General features: G+C 42.1%; 1 protein-coding gene across 4 annotated transcripts in view; it reads right to left on the reverse strand.

Annotated features, from left to right (window-relative positions):
• LOC139553793 (estrogen-related receptor gamma-like) overlaps positions 1 to 19,315 on the reverse strand; it is a 351,374-nt gene that overhangs the window by 46,674 nt on the left and 285,385 nt on the right. For all 4 annotated transcript variants that reach the window (XM_071366466.1, XM_071366464.1, XM_071366467.1 and 1 more), the window contains exons 5-6: positions 5,814 to 5,924; positions 877 to 1,059 (exon numbers count right to left, since the gene is read on the reverse strand). In XM_071366466.1, coding sequence (XP_071222567.1) covers positions 877 to 1,059; positions 5,814 to 5,924 — 294 coding nt within the window. The remainder of the gene's footprint in view (positions 1 to 876; positions 1,060 to 5,813; positions 5,925 to 19,315) is intronic.

Genomic DNA, 19,315 nt, shown 5'->3' on the forward strand with positions numbered 1-19,315 from the left:
GATTTCCCCTGCCTCTGTACAGCACCTCACAGCTAGAACCAGTCAACCCACAAACCAAGATTAGCTATTTGCCCCACACACACACTTATGGGCGCACAAGAAAAGGTTGAAATACACACACACACACACACACACACACACACACACACACACACACACACACACACACACACACACACACACACACACACACACACACACACACACACACACACACACACACACACACACACACACACACACACACACACACACACACACACAGCTCCGACTCAGATTAACAGTAAAGGAAGAGCTTTGTTAAGGAGATGAAGGGAAATGTTCCTTTCTGTATGCTGGTCCTGAGAGTGGTGGTGAGGTGGGGGTGGGGTTTAGCACCAGGGTCTTACCATGGATGACCTCTGCCAGAACAACTATGTTGACAGTCTTTGTGTTGGTGTTTTGGGTCACTTCGTGCACCAGGGGTATATTTGACTACGCGTGTGCGTCAGTGAGTTTTACCTGGGATGTTCTCATCCAAATTAATGTTGATTCTGTGTGTGTATGGCTGTACCTGGGATTTGCACAGTGTGTGTGTGTGCATGGCTGTACCTGGGATTTGCACAGTGTGTGTGTGTGTGGGGGGGGGGGGGGGGGGGAGTGTGGGTGTGTGTATATGTAATCCTGTACCTGGGATGTTCTCAGCCCAGTCGATGTGTCTGGGTACCTGTGATGGGCTTAGTGTGTGTGTGTGTGTGTGTGTGTGTGTGTGTGTGTGTGTGTGTGTGTGTGTGTGTGTGTGTGTGTGTGTGTGTGTGTGTGTGTGTGTGTGTGTGTGTGTGTGTGTGTGTGTGGGTGTGTGTGTGTGTGTGTGTGCATGCGTGTGTAAGCCCGTACCTGGGATGTGTTTGGCCCAGCCAATGTTGACCACCAGCTCTCTGTCAGCCAGGTCACAAAGCGTGGTCAGGGCCTTGATGTCACTGTCGGGGACGGTGGGGTCTGGCATGGCGTAGATCTTCTCTGGTTCAGCCACCAGCAGGTGCGACACGATCTTGTTCTCTGCAAGGCAGCCAAAGGGAACTGGGTGACCACCGAGAGAGAACAGAAAGACAGGGTCAAATCAACGCACACCCACACATGGAGAACACTCTGTTGTGTTGTTAATATCACAACCGAATAGGCTGATGGCTATATGTATGTTCTACTGGTATCTGTATGTTCTACTGGTATGTGTATGTTCTACTGGTATGTGTACGTTCTACTGGTATGTGTACGTTCTACTGGTATGTGTACGTTCTACTGGTATGTGTATGTTCTACTGGTATGTGTATGTTCTACTGGTATGTGTATGTTCTACTGGAATGTGTATGTTCTACTGGTATGTGTATGTTCTACTGGTATGTGTATGTTCTACTGGTATGTGTATGTTCTACTGGTATGTGTATGTTCTACTGGAATGTGTATGTTCTACTGGTATGTGTATGTTCTACTGGTATGTGTATGTTCTACTGGTATGTGTATGTTCTACTGGTATGTGTATGTTCTACTGGTATGTGTATGTTCTACTGGTATGTGTATGTTCTGCTGGAATGTGTATGTTCTGCTGGTATGTGTATGTTCTGCTGGTATGTGTATGTTCTACTGGTATGTGTATGTTCTGCTGGTATGTGTATGTTCTGCTGGTATGTGTATGTTCTACTGGTATGTGTATGTTCTACTGGTATGCGTATGTTCTACTGGTATGTGTATGTTCTACTGGTATGTGTATGTTCTACTGGTATGTGTATGTTCTGCTGGTATGTGTATGTTCTACTGGTATGTGTATGTTCTACTGGTATGTGTATGTTCTACTGGTATGTGTATGTTCTACTGGTATCTGTATGTTCTGCTGGTATGTGTATGTTCTGCTGGTATGTGTATGTTTTACTGGTATTGTATGTTTTACTGGTATGTGTATGTTTTACTGGTATTGTATGTTTTACTGGTATTGTATGTTCTACTGGTATGTGTATGTTTTACTGGTATTGTATGTTCTACTGGTATGTGTATGTTTTACTGGTATTGTATGTTTTACTGGTATTGTATGTTCTACTGGTATTGTATGTTCTACTGGTATGTGTATGTTTTACTGGTATTGTATGTTCTACTGGTATGTGTATGTTTTACTGGTATTGTATGTTCTACTGGTATTGTATGTTTTACTGGTATTGTATGTTCTACTGGTATGTGTATGTTTTACTGGTATTGTATGTTCTACTGGTATCGCATGTTCTACTGGTATGTGTATGTTTTACTGGTATTGTATGTTCTACTGGCATGTGTATGTTTTACTGGTATTGTATGTTCTACTGGTATGTGTATGTTTTACTGGTATTGTATGTTCTACTGCTATGTGTATGTTTTACTGGTATGTGTATGTTTTACTGGTATTGTATGTTCTACTGGTATGTGTATGTTTTACTGGTATTGTATGTTCTACTGGTATGTGTATGTTTTACTGGTATTGTATGTTCTACTGCTATGTGTATGTTTTACTGGTATGTGTATGTTTTACTGGTATTGTATGTTCTACTGGTATGTGTATGTTTTACTGGTATTGTATGTTCTACTGCTATGTGTATGTTCTACTGGTATTGCATGTTCTACTGGTATGTGTATGTTCTACTGGTATTGTATGTTCTACTGGTATTGTATGTTCTACTGGTATTGTATGTTCTACTGGTATTGTATGTTCTACTGGTGTTGTATGTTCTGCTGGTATTGTATGTTCTACTGGTATGTGTATGTTTTACTGGTATTGTATGTTCTACTGGTATGCGTATGTTTTACTGCTATGTGTATGTTCTACTGGTATTGTATGTTCTGCTGGTATTGTATGTTCTACTGGTATGTGTATGTTCTACTGGTATTGTATGTTCTACTGGTATTGTATGTTCTCCTGGTATGTGTATGTTTTACTGGTATGTGTATGTTCTACTGGTATTGTATGTTCTGCTGGTATTGTATGTTCTACTGGTATTGTATGTTCTACTGGTATTGTATGTTCTACTGGTATGTGTATGTTTTACTGGTATCTGTATGTTCTACTGGTATTGTATGTTCTGCTGGTATTGAATTTTCTACTGGTATGCGTATGTTTTACTGGTATGTGTATGTTCTACTGGTATTGTATGTTCTGCTGGTATTGTATGTTCTACTGGTATGTGTATGTTCTACTGGTATTGTATGTTCTACTGGTATTGTATGTTCTACTGGTATGTGTATGTTTTACTGGTATGTGTATGTTCTACTGGTATTGTATGTTCTGCTGGTATTGTATGTTCTACTGGTATGTGTATGTTTTACTGGTATGTGTATGTTCTACTGGTATTGTATGTTCTGCTGGTATTGTATTTTCTACTGGTATTGTAGAGGTCTATGATGTTATTAATGCAACAATCAAATTATTGTCTTTTCACAACAGTCGGCTTTATTTTTCTTCAGTTGTCATTTGTTGTAAATGACTGGCACTGCGTGATGGAAGCTCAGGGATATTCTCAAGCCAAATACAATATTCACAAAATGATGTATGTATTGGAACAGTTTGAATCAAGTTGGCACAGTGAACTAGAGGGGCATAGACAGGGCAGTGACAGAGGCATTGTTTCACACAAAAGAAGACGGCATGGGGAGTGTTTATAATGTAGGACACAGGGAAAGTTAAATAAAACAAAAACAATTCCAATGAAATCATATCTGCAGATGAGCTCGCTACGGACAATTAGTAGCAGTCTCACTCCTGTATTCAAATGAATCTGCTGCTTAATCATGCAGCCAGATGACAGATGATCATGATGAGCTACTGAACCAAAATACCACTGAGAATGGAGAGAGGGGAGAGAGAGAGAGAGAGAGAGAGAGAGAGAGAGAGGGGAGAGAGGGGATTGAGGGAGGGGGAGAGGGAGAGAGATGGAGAGAGAGGAGATAGGGGGGGGTTTAGAGAGATGGAGAGAGAGGAGTGAGAGGGGGAGATGGAGAGAGAGGAGAGAGAGATGGAGAGAGAGGAGAGAAAGATGGAGAGAGAGGAGGGAGAGAGAAGAGAGAGAGAGAGATGGAGAGAGCGAGAGATGGAGAGAGAGAGATGGAGAGAGAGGTGAGTGAGGGGGAGTGGAGAGAGGAGAGAGGGGGATATAGAGAGATGGGGAGAGAGGAGAGAGAGATGGAGAGAGAGGAGAGGGGGAATATAGAGAGATGAAGAGAGAGGAGAGAGAGAGGAGATGGGGAGATAGAGAGATGGAGAGAGGTGGAGGCACAAAAAGAGAGAGAGAGAGAGACATTTGAAAGAGAGTGAGAGAAAGGGGAAGAGAGAGGGGTGGGAGGGAGAGACAGCGATGAGAGAGAGAGGGAAGAGAGAGGGGTGGGAGGGAGAGACAGGGATGAGAGAGAGGGAAGAGAGAGATGGAGGCACAAACATAGATAAAGACACAAAGTTGAGAGAGAGAGAGCACGTGAGAAAAAAAGAGGTGGCGAGAACAAGATAGGCAGAGATAGATGGATGGATAGAGTGAGGCAGAGAGGGGGTTGTTTGCATATCGACCAGAGCAGCCCCTACTCCAGGGACAGAGACAGAGAGAGAGGCTAGACTAGAGCTCTATCAGTCTGTAGCTAAATCTTATTTCATGTTTTCTTAATTACAATCAATGCCACCCCATTTCAACTCCCCTAGCCTTTGTTATGTGTGGATAATCAATGTGGACGGCTGCATTTGGCCTGGGTCCTATTAGGGCTGTTACTGTAGGTATTCACCATACTGGCTCAATGAGTGCTAATACACTCCGCTTATGAACAATAGAGGGGAATGGATACTTCTTCACTTCCGTAAATACATCTCATGTTGGAATGTTGAAGACAGCGAAGCCAGAATTCTGATCCACTGACTAGCTTGAATTGTGTTTCACTTTGGTGACATTGAGAGAGAGAGAGAGAGAGAGAGAGAGAGAGAGAGAGAGAGAGAGAGAGAGAGAGAGAGAGAGAGTTAAGCCTGTGTTGGCTAGCAGTAGGATCAGGATCAGGTGGGATAAAGCCAAGGGGTTACTCCAGCAGCCACATTCCTAATGTGATTTTCCCTCCAATTATTATTCTGATTATTTCTTCAGCTTTTATGCAGTACAGCATATTGTGTTCCACAACAATATGCTAGCATTAAGTAAAACGGTTTATGAGACGGAGCTGGTAAGCACCTCGCGGGGAGAGGAGAGTAGAGAGGAGAGAGGAGAGAGGAGAGAGGAGAGAGGAGAGAGGAGAGAGGAGAGGAACAGAGATAGCGTCTGTCTGTTTGCCCAATGAGTGGCAGATGGCTGGTGAGAGAGAAGGAGAGAGAAAGAGAGGGAGAGCGGTAACGTTGGTTTGATACGAAAAAGTACAAAATGTATGCACTCACTACTGTAAGTCGCTCTGGATAAGAGCATCGGCTAAATGACTAGAAAGTAAATGTAGTGATGTCTTTGCCAGATTGGATTAAATCTGGATTAGGCCCCTCTCTCTTTTCGTCTCCCTCTCTATTTCTTTCCAATGTTGCTTCATCACTTGCCCTTGCGTTCTCATACAATCATTTTCCCTCTCAGAAAGTTACACTCTCAGAAAAACCCTCCAAGGTGTAATCATGTGTATAACTACCAGGAAGCAACATCTCCGCAATATCTGTGTGTGTGTCTTCAAAGTGTGTGTGTGTGTGTGTGTGTGTGTGTGTGTGTGTGTGTGTGTGTGTGTGTGTGTGTGTGTGTGTGTGTGTGTGTGTGTGTGTGTGTGTGTGTGTGTGTGTGTGTGTGTGTGTGTGTGTGTGTGTGTGTCCTTACATGGCTTTTTGGGAGGCAGGGCCAGTTGAGGGTTGAGGTAAGGGCTGTTCTCAGCGTCTATCCGGCGCTTGTACTTCTGTCTACCACCACGCACCCGGTCCAGCCGCACACCTAGACAGACAGACAGACAGACAGACAGACAGACAGACAGACAGACAGACAGACAGACAGACAGACAGACAGACAGACAGACAGACAGACAGACAGACAGACAGACAGACAGACAGACAGACAGACAGACAGACAGACAGACAGACAGACAGACAGACAGACAGACAGACAGACACAGGTTAGAGATTAAACAGTTACACATGCGCAAAGATAGATCATAACCAGGGAGAAAGAGAGGAAATGGATGTGTGTGTTTTGGGATTGTTCTGGTTGTTATCATCCCTGTATAACAGTGTCCTGTGGCCTTAGCCAGTCGCTCATTTATCAAGGTGCTATAGCAGTAAAATATATCTAGTCGTGTTCCTCTCTCTCTCTAACCCCCCCTCTCTCGCTAGTCTTTCCACCTTAAAGACCTATCTCTGTCTTTAATTAATTGACACACAAAGGAGCCCTAATTTAATTATGCACAGCTCTCCTGGGATTGGCTGTTTCCTTGGTTACCACTTAAAGGTGGACAGGGAGAGGCCCATGTTATGTTGGGATGAGAGAGGAGAGGAGATAAGAGCAGAGGAGATAAGAGCAGAGGAGAGTAGGTGTAGTGGAGGGTCCTGTTCCTCTAGAGAACTCTCTGCAGTCAGAGACAACGGGCTGAATTTAGAAGTTTCTAAAGGAACCACACACACACACTCATGAACGCACCCCCCAAACACACACCTTTCTCTACCTTTCTACCATGGTTGATTAAAAAAATGAACCCACACACACTCTCTAGTAAGATGTCACATTAGTGACATGGTGAGTTTCTAGCGTAGACAGAGAAATGTCAAGGCCCACGACACAGAGCTGTTGCCAGCCTCTACTGCTAACGAGCTGTAACCAGATACACTCAGTCACACGCACACACACAAACAAACCTACAGTGCCTTGAAAAAGTATTCACCCCACTTGGCGTTTTTCCTATTCTGTTGCATTACAACCTGAAATTTTAATATATTTTTATTTGGATCTCATGTAAAGGACATAGACAAAATTGGTGAAGTGAAATTAAAAAAATAACTTGTTTAAAAAACTGATACATAATAAAAAACGGAAAAGTGGTGCGTGCATATGTATTCACCCCCTTTGTTATGAAGCCCCTAAATAAGATCTGGTGCAACCAATTACCTTCAGAAGTCACATAATTAGTTAAATAAAGTCCACCTGTGTGCAATCTAAGTGTCACATGATCTGTCACATGATCTCAGTATATATACACTTGTTCTGAAAGGCCCCAGAGTATGCAACACCACTAAGCGAGGGGCACCATGAAGACCAAGGAGATCACCAAACAGGCCAGGGACAAAGTTGTGGAGAAATACAGGACAGGGTTGGGTTATAATTTTTTTTCCAAAACTTTGAACATCCCACGGAGCACTATTCAATTAATTATAAAATTAAAATAAAAAAAAAGAAAGGATAGGGCACCACAACAAATCTGCAAAGAGAGGGCTGCCCACCAAAACTCGCGGACCAGGCAAGGAGGGCATTAATCAGAGAGGCAACAAAGAGACCAAAGATAACCCTGAAGGAGCTGCAAAGCTCCACAGCGGAGATTGGAGTATCTGTCCATAGGACCACCTTAAGCCGTACACTCCACAGAGCTGGGCTTTACGGAAGAGTGGCCAGAAAAAACCCTGAGAACACCATCCCCACAGTGAAGCATGGTGGTGGCAGTATCATACTGTGGGGATGTTTTTCATCAGCAGGGACTGGGAAACTGGTCAGAATTGAAGGAATGATGGATAGCGCTAAATACAGGGAAATTCTTGAGGGAAACCTGTTTCAGTCTTCCAGAGATTTGACTGGGACGGAGGTTCACCTTCCAGCAGGACAATGACCCTAAGTATACTGCTAAAGAAACACCCGAGTGGTTTAAGGGAAACATTTAAATGTCTTGGAATGGCTTAGTCAAAGCCCAGACCTCAATCCAATTGAGAATCTGTGGTATGACTTAAAGATTGCTGTACACCAGCGGAACCCATCCAACTTGAAGGAGCTGGAGCAGATTTGCCTTGAAGAATTGGCCAAAAATCCCAGTGGCTAGATGTACCAAGCTTATAGAGACATACCCAAAGAGACTTGCAGCTGTAATTGCTGCAAAAGGTGGCTCTACAAAGTATTGACTTTGGGAGGGTGAAAAGTTATGCATACTCAAGTTTTCTGTTTTTCTTTTTTATTTCTTGTTTGTTTCACAATAAAACATATTTTGCATCTTCAAAGTGGTAGGCATGCTAAGTAAATCAAATGATACAAACCCCCAAAAATCCATTTTAATTCCAGGTTGTAAGACAACAAAATAGGAAAAATGCCAAAGGGGGGTGAATACTTTCGCAAGCCACTGTATAATGAAAAACATGCACGTTGCAGGCTGACATGTATGGTTTGATGGCTTTCACATACTGTATGGCCAGCTACAGGACTGTCACACATGTATAGGTGTCCTTACTGAGAGAGAGAGCTAGATATATATATATATATATATAGAGAGAGAGAGAGAGAGAGGAGTGGGATTGAAGGAGAGAGGGAGGGCTAAGGGGAATTGGAGGAGAGGAGAGAAATGGAGGAGAGGAGTGAAACCCATAGGAGGAGTGACAGAGAGGAAATTCATTTCATCATGTCATAAATCTGCGCCTGATTACAAGACACTTAGGGTTTTAATTAAGGAAGCAGACAGATAGGCCTATTGTCTGACTGGAGCGTTCGCTTCCTTTTAAATGATGCTCTTCTCTTGGGCCTTTACTAGAAACCCACAGATGACCATAAAGACATTACAAGACTTGTTGAGGATTTCATAGCGGTGGTAGAATCCCTTCTGGCATCTAGCTAATTTATAGGGAAGGAGAGGGACGGAGAGAGAGGGAGGGAAGAAGGGGAGGTAGAGGGAGAGGGAAGGAGAGATAAAGAGGGGAAATGTAGAGGGAGAGGGATGGAGAGAGGGAGGGGGACTCTTACTCTCACAGTCCATTAATACAAAGGTGGAGTGGAGGAAGGAGGAAGAGAAGCGATAGATGACTAGGAGATGAGGAGAGATAGATGACTAGGAGATGAGGAGAGATAGATGACTAGGAGATGAGGAGAGATAGATGACTAGGAGATGAGGAGAGATAGATGACTAGGAGATGAGGAGAGATAGATGACTAGGAGATGAGGAAAGATAGATGACTAGGAGATGAGGAGAGATAGATGACTAGGAGATGAGGAGAGATAGATGACTAGGAGATGAGGAGAGATAGATGACTAGGAGACGAGGAGATGACGAGAGATAGATTTTTAAAATCTTTTATTTCATCTTTATTTAACCTGGTAGGCTAGTTGAGAACAAGTTCTCATTTACAACTGCGACCTGGCCAAGATAAAGCATAGCAGTTCGACACATACAACAACACAGAGTTACACATGGAATAAACAAACATACAATCAATAATACAGTAGAAAAAAAAGTCTATATACATTGTGTGCAAATGAGGTAAGATGAGGGAGGTAAGGCAATAAATAGGCCATGGTGGCGAAGTAATTACAATTTAGCAATTAAACACTGGAATGGAAGATGTGCAGAAGATGAATATGCAAGTAGAGATACTGGGGTGCAAAGGAGCAAGAAAAATAAATAAATACCGTATGGGGATGAGGTAGTTAGATGGGCTATTTACAGATGGGCTATGTACAGGTGCAGTGATCTGTGAGCTGCTCTGCCAGCTGGTGCTTAAAGCTAGTGAGGGAGATACGTGTCTCCAGCTTCAGTGATTTTTGCAGTTTGTTCCAGTCATTGGCAGGAGAGAACTGGAAGGAAAGGTGGCCGAAGGAGGAATTGGCTTTGGGGGTGACCAGTGAGACATACCTGCTGGAGCGCGTTCTACGGGTGGTTGCTGCTATGGTGACCAGTGAGCTGAGATAAGCGGGGCTTTACCTAGCAGAGACTTGTAGATGACCTGGAGCCAGTGGGTTTGGCGACGAGTATGAAGCGAGGGCCAGCCAACGAGAGCGTACAGGTCGCAGTGGTGGGTAGTGTATGGGACTTTGGTGACAAACCGATGGCACTGTGATAGACTGCATCCAATTTTTTGAGTAGAGTGTTGGAGGCAATTTCTTTTAAATGACATCGCCGAAGTCGAGGATCGGTAGGATAGTCTTTTTTACGAGGGTATGTTTGGCAGCATGAGTGAAGGATGCTTTGTTGCGAAATAGGAAGCCGATTCTAGATTTAACTTTGGGTTGGAGATGCTTAATGTGAGTCTGGAAAGAGAGTTTACAGTCTAACCAGACACCTTGGTATTTGTAGTTGTCCACATATTCTATGTCAGAACCGTCCAGAGTAGTGAGGCTGGACGGGCGGGCAGGTGCGGGCAGCGATCGGCTGAAGAGCATGCATTTAGTTTTACTTGCAGTTGGAGGCCACGGAAGGAGAGTTGTATGGCATTGAAGCTCGTCTGGAGGTTAGTTAACACAGTGTCCAAAGAAGGGCCAGAAGTATACAGAATTATACAGATGACTAGGAGAGATGAGAAGATGTGGAGAGAAGGGGTGAGATGGTGTGTGTGTGTGTGGGGGGGGGCTATATTCTAGGTAGAGGATGATGAAGAGATTTGTGGGTCTTTGTGTGTGTGTGTGTGTGCGTGTGTGTGTGTGTGTGTGTGCGTGCGTGCGTGCGTGCGTGCGTGCGTGCGTGCGTGCGTGTGTGTGTGTGTGTGTGTGAGAGAGAGAGAGAGAGAGAGAGAGAGAGATGAAGTGAAACAGACTAGTCTTGCTTACGGACAGGCAGAACACCTTCTTCGCTCGCTTTGAGGATAACACGTTGCCACCAACGCGGCCCGCTACCAAGGACTGTGGGCTCTCCTTGTCTGTGGCTGACGTGAGTAACACATTTAAACGTGTTAACCCTCGCAAGGCTGCAGCCCCAGACGGCATCCCTAGCGGCGTCCTCAGAGCATGTGCAGACCAGCTGGCTGGAGTGATTACGGACATATTCAATCGCTCCCTATCCCAGTCTTCTGTCCCCACATGCTTCAAGATGGCCACCATTGTTCCTGTGCCCAAGAAACTAAATGACTATCGCCCCGTAGCACTCACTTCTGTCATCATGAAGTGCTTTGAGAGGCTAGGGATCATATCACCTATACCTTACCTGACACCCTAGACCCACTTCAATTTGCTTACCACCCCTATAGATCCACAGACGATGCAATCGCCATCGGCCATGCTGTCCTCTGCCTGTTCCCCTTTTCTTTTCCTCAGAGTCTTCCTCTCTTCCCTATATTCTCTCCCTCCACTACACTCCCTCTCTCTGTATCAGGAAGGATTCCCTTGCTTTCCAGGTCTCTGATTTGTTCTAGCCGTAAGGCCCCTGCGTGTTTCTCTGTTTTCTCATTTCAATGCTCCGCTTTCCTTTTATTCTCCCCCTCTCCTTTTTTATTCTTTCCATTACAGGCCCAGTGTGGTTTTCTAGCAGGCAGTAGAGTGGAACACCCATGGGTCCTGAGGAAGGACCCAAGCGCTCAGAGAAACGGAGTGGTGCCTCAATCCCAAACGCTGTGGTTCACCAAAACACAAAGTCACACACACAGAAAGACACAAACACACAATGACTAATAAACCACCTGGCCAACAGAGCAGACCAGATAAGCCTTGTGTGTGTGTGTGTGTATTCGTATTGTCATTTGTACTTTGATACCGATACCAGGTTTAGTACCACGATACTCACAATACTCGATACCATCATGATACTCGACAACATCACGATACTCGATACCATCATGATACTCGATAACATCACGATACTCGACAACATCACGATACTCGATACTATCATGGTACTCGATAACACCATGATACTCGACAACATCACGATACTCGATACCATCATGATACTCGATAACATCACGATATTCGATAACATCACGATACTCAATAACATCATGTCATGACGTTGGCCTGGGGGTAGGTTTATGACAGTCATAAATACCTCTTCCCCCCTTTTTCCTCTCTCTACCCTACTGATGTGACATTAGAAAACCCCTTGGTTAACACAGAGATTCTGGGAACATCAGAAGGTGGGGGGAAATTAACTATATTCTGGTAATCCGACCAAATGAACATATGCGGTGGTACTTAATGAATAGGATGTCAGTTCGGTTGTCATCTGAGACATTCTCATCAATGATAGGATGACATAAACTCTACAGTGGAAAGTCTACACATCAGAGTTATCGGATTCACATGGAATTGTTGTTCAATTTAAATGTTTGAATATGAAATTATTCGTGATGGGATGAAATGTGATTTTAGCTTCTAAAATGTGAGAATTGGGTTTTTATGAGTGAATTAGGCCCGACTCAGTGGCCCGCCCATGTGAAGAGACATAGGTTGTAAATTATGAAACACACCCCTTTTCTCCCTCCACTATATAAGCCCTTGACAGAAATGTAACCTCCTGTTCCAAGTACGTGAGGTCTGCAGCCTCTGCGTTAAAAAGGACTAACATGACAACTACAGAACTAAACCAACATCAGCGTGAGCTTTGGTTGCGAATGGTATGAACTTTGCACTCTTATTCACTACAGAAGTGATACCTCCTAGCCGTTGAGTTAGCAACAGCAGATGCAAACTCGGGCTAGGAAAGGACAGACAGAGTATCCCGTCTACCACACAACGACGTTACTACAACGTATCCAATTGACCACCAGAGACATTCTTCAAAGGACAAAGGACTCGGTTGGGCAACAAGGCCTCCCATCTACCACCAACCTACCGAAGCGCAGCTCAGAGTAAATATTTATTGCATTTTCCTTTTCCAAATGGGCGGTAATTTAGAATGCATAAGATACTGTATTTACGATAGCACAGCTTCGCCCCTTTGTTACTCAGGCTTCACACTCGTTCACTCAAACCCAGCCCCTTTTCTTTTGTGTAATCAGCTGTCATACAGTGGGGAGAACAAGTATTTGATACACTGCCGATTTTGCAGGTTTTCCTACTTACAAAGCATGTAGAGGTCTGTAATTTTTATCATAGTTACACTTCAACTGTGAGAGACGGAATCTAAAACAAAAATCCAGAAAATCACATTGTATGATTTTTAAGTAATTAATTTGCATTTTATTGCATGACATAAGTATTTGATCACCTACCAACCAGTAAGAATTCCGGCTCTCACAGACCTGTTCGTTTTTCTTTAAGAAGCCCTCCTGTTCTCCACTCATTACCTGTATTAACTGCACCTGTTTGAACTCGTTACCTGTATAAAAGACACCTGTCCACACACGCAATCAAACAGACTCAAACCTCTCCACAATGGCCAAGACCAGAGAGCTGTGTAAGGACATCAGGGATAAAATTGTAGACCTGCACAAGGCTAGGATGGACTACAGGACAATAGGCAAGCAGCTTGGTGAGAAGGCAACAACTGTTGGCGCAATTATTAGAAAATGGAAGAAGTTTAAGATGACGGTCAATCGCCCTTGGTCTGGGGCTCCATGCAAGATCTCACCTCGTGGGGCATCAATGATCATGAGGAAGGTGAGGGATCAACCCAGAACTACACGGCAGGACCTGGTCAATGACCTGAAGAGAGCTGGGACCACAGTCTCAAAGAAAACCATTAGTAACACACTACGCCGTCATGGATTAAAATCCTGCAGCACACGCAAGGTCCCCCTGCTCAAGCCAGCGCATGTCCAGGCCCTTCTGAAGTTTGCCAATGACCCTCTGGATGATCCAGAGGAGGAATGGGAGAAGGTCATGTGGTCTGATGAGACAAAAATATAGCTTTTTGGTCTAAACTCCACTCGCCGTGTTTGGAGGAAGAAGAAGGATGAGTACAACCCCAAGAACACCATCTCAACCGTGAAGCATGGAGGTGGAAACATCATTCTTTGGGGATGCTTTTCTGCAAAGGGGACAGGGCGACTGCACCGTATTGAGGGGAGGATGGATGGGGCCATGTATCGCGAGATCTTGGCCAACAACCTCCTTCCCTCAGTAAGAGCATTGAAGATGGGTCGTGGCTGGGTCTTCCAGCATGACAACGACCCGAAACACACAGCCAGGGCAACTAAGGAGTGGCTCCGTAAGAAGCATCTCAAGGTCCTGGAGTGGCCTAGCCAGTCTCCAGACCTGAACCCAATAGAAAATCTTTGGAGGGAGCTGAAAGTCTGTATTGCCCAGCGACAGCCCCCAAACCTGAAGGATCTGGAGAAGGTCTGTATGGAGGAGTGGGCCAAAATCCCTGCTGCAGTGTGTGCAAACCTGGTCAAGAACTACAGGAAATGTATGATCTCTGTAATTGCAAACAAAGGTTTCTGTACCAAATATTAAGTTCTGCTTTTCTGATGTATCAAATACTTATTTCATGCAATAAAATGCAAATTAATTACTTAAAAATCATAGAATGTGATTTTCTGGATATTTGTTTTAGATTCTGTCTCTCACAGTTGAAGTGTACCTATGATAAAAATTACAGACCTCTACATGCTTTGTAAGTAGGAAAACCTGCAAAATCGGCAGTGTATCAAATACTTGTTCTCCCCACTGTATCTGTTCCGCCCGCTAGGGATGTTTTCCTTTATGACGTCATTTGAAATCAAAGTATGATTCATTCTGTGTATATGTAATTCTGTGTGATTAGTTAGGTATTTAGTAAATAAATAATTAACCCAATTTTGTATTGCTGATTCAACTTGTTTGCCAGGGTTCGTGAAGATAACCAAGAATTTACAACTTTCAGATGAGACTGAATTAAGGTGACGATTAATATTGACTGCTATTGATGTAAAATATTACTAGGTCTTTAAGAGTTTATTCGGAAGATAACAGCTCTATAAATATTATTTAGTGGTGCCCCGACTCTCTAGTTAATTACATTTACATGATTAGCTCAATCAGGTAATATTAATTACGGAGAAAGGATTTTATAGAATAGCATGTCATATCACTTAATCCAGCATAGCCAAAGGCACGACAATCACGATACTCGATAACATCACGATACTCGACAACATCACGATACTCGATACCATCACGATACTCGATAACAGCACAATACTCAATAACATCACGATGTTCAACAAAATCACGATACTCGACAACATCACGATACTCGACAACATCTCGATACTCGATAACATCACGATACTCGACATCATCATGATACTCGACATCATCACGATACTCGACAACATCACGATACTCGATAACATCTCGATACTCGATAACATCGCGATACTCGACAACATCACGATACTCGATAACATCACGATACCCGATAACATCACGATACTCGACATCATCTTGATACTCGACAACATCTCGACAACAGACAGATAAACTCAGCTAGTGCTGTGTTCCCTGGATCCAGACAGATAAACTCAGCTACTGCTCTGTTCCCTGGATCCAGACAGATAAACTCAGCTACTGCTCTGTTCCCTGGATCCAGACAGATAAACTCAGCTACTGCTCTGTTCACTGGATCCAGACAGATAAACTCAGCTAGTGCTGTGTTCCCTGGATCCAGACATATAAACTCAGCTACTGCTCTGTTCAATCGTTGGCCATCTTTTGAGATCAATGTCATTACATTTGAAAAATGTTACGTACATTTGTTGGACAGCCATGTATGCATGAATTAATCAATTATACAATCATACAATTAATTTGACTTTGTTTTTACCAATCTAACTACAAAACAACACAACTATAATCACTTATTTGAATGGTAAATCTTTATTGATAAACTGGGCAAATCAAGATGTAGCCTAGTTCAATTCACAATACAGGTGAATGGATATTATTCAGTAGGAGTGTCTGCATGCACTGAGTTATTAAACTTGTTTTAGCCGATTTCATGGGGCTACAGATGACAAACAATTCCTTCCATATCGGATTTATTCTATTGGAAACTGCTAGGAAAATATTATTGTATTGTACTGATCAACAGCATTTGAATAAAAGCAATCTCTTACTTTATTAAAAGAGTGAACTGTCTCTTTAAGAAAGTAATGACATCATTAAAGAGGCATTCACATGAACATTGTAGTCATTTAGTCTCTTATCCAGAGCGACTGGATTCATCTGAGATTGCTAGGTGGGACAACCACATATCACAGTCATAGGAAGTCATTTTTTCCCCAATAACGTAGAGTCAGTAGAGTCAGAGCTAGAGGAGCAAAAGCTGATCAATTTTATTTTGAACTTGACTTTGGGACTATGGAATCTAGTGGAAACCAGATGAGAGGCGAGGGAGATGAAGAAGTGAATGCGTTTTTGGTGGCGAGGGAGACAAAGTGAATTAATAATGTTTTTGGTGGCGAGGGAGACAAAGTGAATTAATAATGTTTTTGGTGACAAAAAGCTTAGATATCGGCATATTTTGCAATCTGGTTTCAGCTGTAAGCGAGCAGAAAGTTAGCTGACATTTAAAGCTGGAAGCTACTGGCTTTGTCTAGCATTGTAAAAGTGTTCTAGACTGGAAGGACATTGTTTTGTGAACAGTAATGAAAAGTTTCAACAGTTCTACAGGCCGTGTTGCATTATTCAAGTGTGTTAACTTGTGTGCAGCCTGAGTGGGGACTGGGGAGCTAACACAGCTCAGACAGCTCTAGCAATGACTAAGTGGAGCAGGCACTCTGCTCTTCACACTGTCAAGGAGCTGTGCTGATACAGACGTGATCCTCTCAATCATGTGAGACACATTTGACAGAAGTACCGAATGTAACAAAAATTATAGTAGGATATATGGGTATACTGTGCAACACTAGTGTGTGTGTGTTTGTGAAGGTAGGGCCCAGAATATCGAAGCATCGCTTTGAACGTGCAGGGAAAGATTTCCGCTGGCGTTTCGATCGCCCTCAGACAGGGATTTGCATTCTGGGAAAATGTGCTGACCAGCGGGGAGACAACAGACGTGAGAGACTTAGCAAACATGCTAAGCTGAAGAGAGAGAATGAATTAGTGTGTGTGTGTGTGTGTGTGTTTGTGTGTGTGCGTGCGTGCGTGTGTGCGTGTGTGTACATGTATGTGCGAATACAGATGACACACTGAATTGACTGCTCCTACCCTTGATTCGATCAGATAAGAATCACTTCAGAAACAAGACCAACAAGTGTTTTCCATCTCTAAAACATCATATAATGTACTGTATGTACTGTATTTCCACACCAACATACTGTATTGAACTATTCCCTTCTCTGTCAATAGAAGCCTATTAGAGAAAGAGGAGGAAGTTGGAAAGAGAGACAGAGTTAGACGAAAAGAGAGAGCCACGGCAGTTTGTGTGTGTGTGTGTATGTGTGTGTGTGTGTGTGTGTGTGTGTGTGTGTGTGTGTGTGTGTGTGTGTGTGTGTGTGTGTGTGTGTGTGTGTGTGTGTGTGTGTGTGTGTGTGTGTGTGTGTGTGTGTGTGTCTGTGACAGCAGAAGAGCTGACAGAACAGGTACAGAGAGGGGCCATGTCATCAAGCGGTCAAGAGACTCTGAACTCCAAGTGGGCTAGCACACAGGGGGCTGGGATGGAGTGATGAAGGAGGGATGGGTGGAGAGGTGTATGAACGTCAGCAGATATATTATCATGTATGAAATTAACACTATACTGTTACACTACAGTGTATATTTACTGTTAAACTATAGTATATATTTACTGTTACAGTATACTTTATATTTACTGTTAAACTACAGTATATATTTACTGTTACAGTATACTTTATATTTACTGTTAAACTACAGTGTATATTTACTGTTAAACTATAGCATATATTTACTGTTACAGTATACTTTATATTTACTGTTAAACCATAGTATATATTTACTGTTACAGTATACTTTATATTTACTGTTAAACTATAGTATATATTTACTGTTAAACTATAGTATATATTTACTGCTAGAGTATACTTTATATTTACTGTTAAACTACAGTGTATATTTACTGTTAAACTATAGCATATATTTACTGTTAAACTATAGTATATATTTACTGTTACAGTATACTTTATATTTACTGTTAAACCATAGTAAATATTTACTGTTACAGTATACTTTATATTTACTGTTAAACTATAGTATATATTTACTGTTAAATTATAGTATATATTCACTGTTACAGTATACTTTATATTTACTGTTAAACTATAGTATACATTTACTGTTACACTACAGTGTATATTTACTGTTAAACTATAGTATATATTTACTGTTAACTGCCAGAGTATACTTTATATTTACTGTTAAACTACAGTGTATATTTACTGTTAAACTATAGCATATATTTACTGTTACACTATAGTATATATTTACTGTTACACTACAGTGTATATTTACTGTTACACTACAGTGTATATTTACTGTTACACTAAAGTATATATTTACTGTTAAACTATAGTATATATTTACTGTTACAGTATACTTTATATTTACTGTTAAACTACAGTATATATTTACTGTTACACTACAGTGTATATTTACTGTTACACTACAGTATATATTTACTGTTAACCTATAGTGTATATTTACTGTTACACTACTGTATATATTTACTGTTAAACTATAGTATATATTTACTGTTACACTACAGTATGTATTTACTGTTAAACTATAGTATATATTCACTGTTACAGTATACTTTATATTTACTGTTAAACTATAGTATATATTTACTGATTAAACTATAGTATATATTCACTTTTACAGTATACTTTATATTTACTGTTAAACTATAGTATATATTTACTGTTACACTACAGTATATATTTACTGTTAAACTATAGTATATATTTACTTTTAAACTATAGTATATATTTACTGTTACAGTAGAGTGTATATATACTGTTACAGTATAATGTATATATTCTGTTACAATAGAGTGTATATTTACTGTTACAGTATAGTGTATATTTCTTACATGATATATATCATGTATGAAATGAGGCAAAACACACTAACTAAGAATTTGATAAAAAATCTTTCACCTGGTGTAATAGCCAGGTATATTATCTGATTAATGTGGTATTTAGTTACCTGACACAAGAACAAGCAATTTGATCAGAAAATATAATTGAGTATCAGAAATTGCTGTCTGTAGGGCCTCCCGAATGATGCAGTGGTCTAGGGCACTGCATCGCAGAGCTTGAAACGTCATCACAGACCTGGGTCCGATCCCAGGCTGTGTCACAACCGGCCTTGACCGGGAGTCCCATAGGGCGGCTCACAATTGGCCCAGCGTCGTCTGGGTAAGGGGAGGTTTTGGCCGGGGGGGCTTTACTTGGCTCATCACACTCTAGCGCCTCCTTGTGGCAGGCTGGGCACCTGCAGGCTGACCTCGGTTGTCAGTTGAACGGTTTATCCTCCAACACATTGATGCAGCATTGATT

Source organism: Salvelinus alpinus, chromosome 25 (genome assembly GCF_045679555.1).
Source record: "Salvelinus alpinus chromosome 25, SLU_Salpinus.1, whole genome shotgun sequence".
NCBI classification, from domain to species: Eukaryota; Metazoa; Chordata; class Actinopteri; order Salmoniformes; family Salmonidae; genus Salvelinus; species Salvelinus alpinus.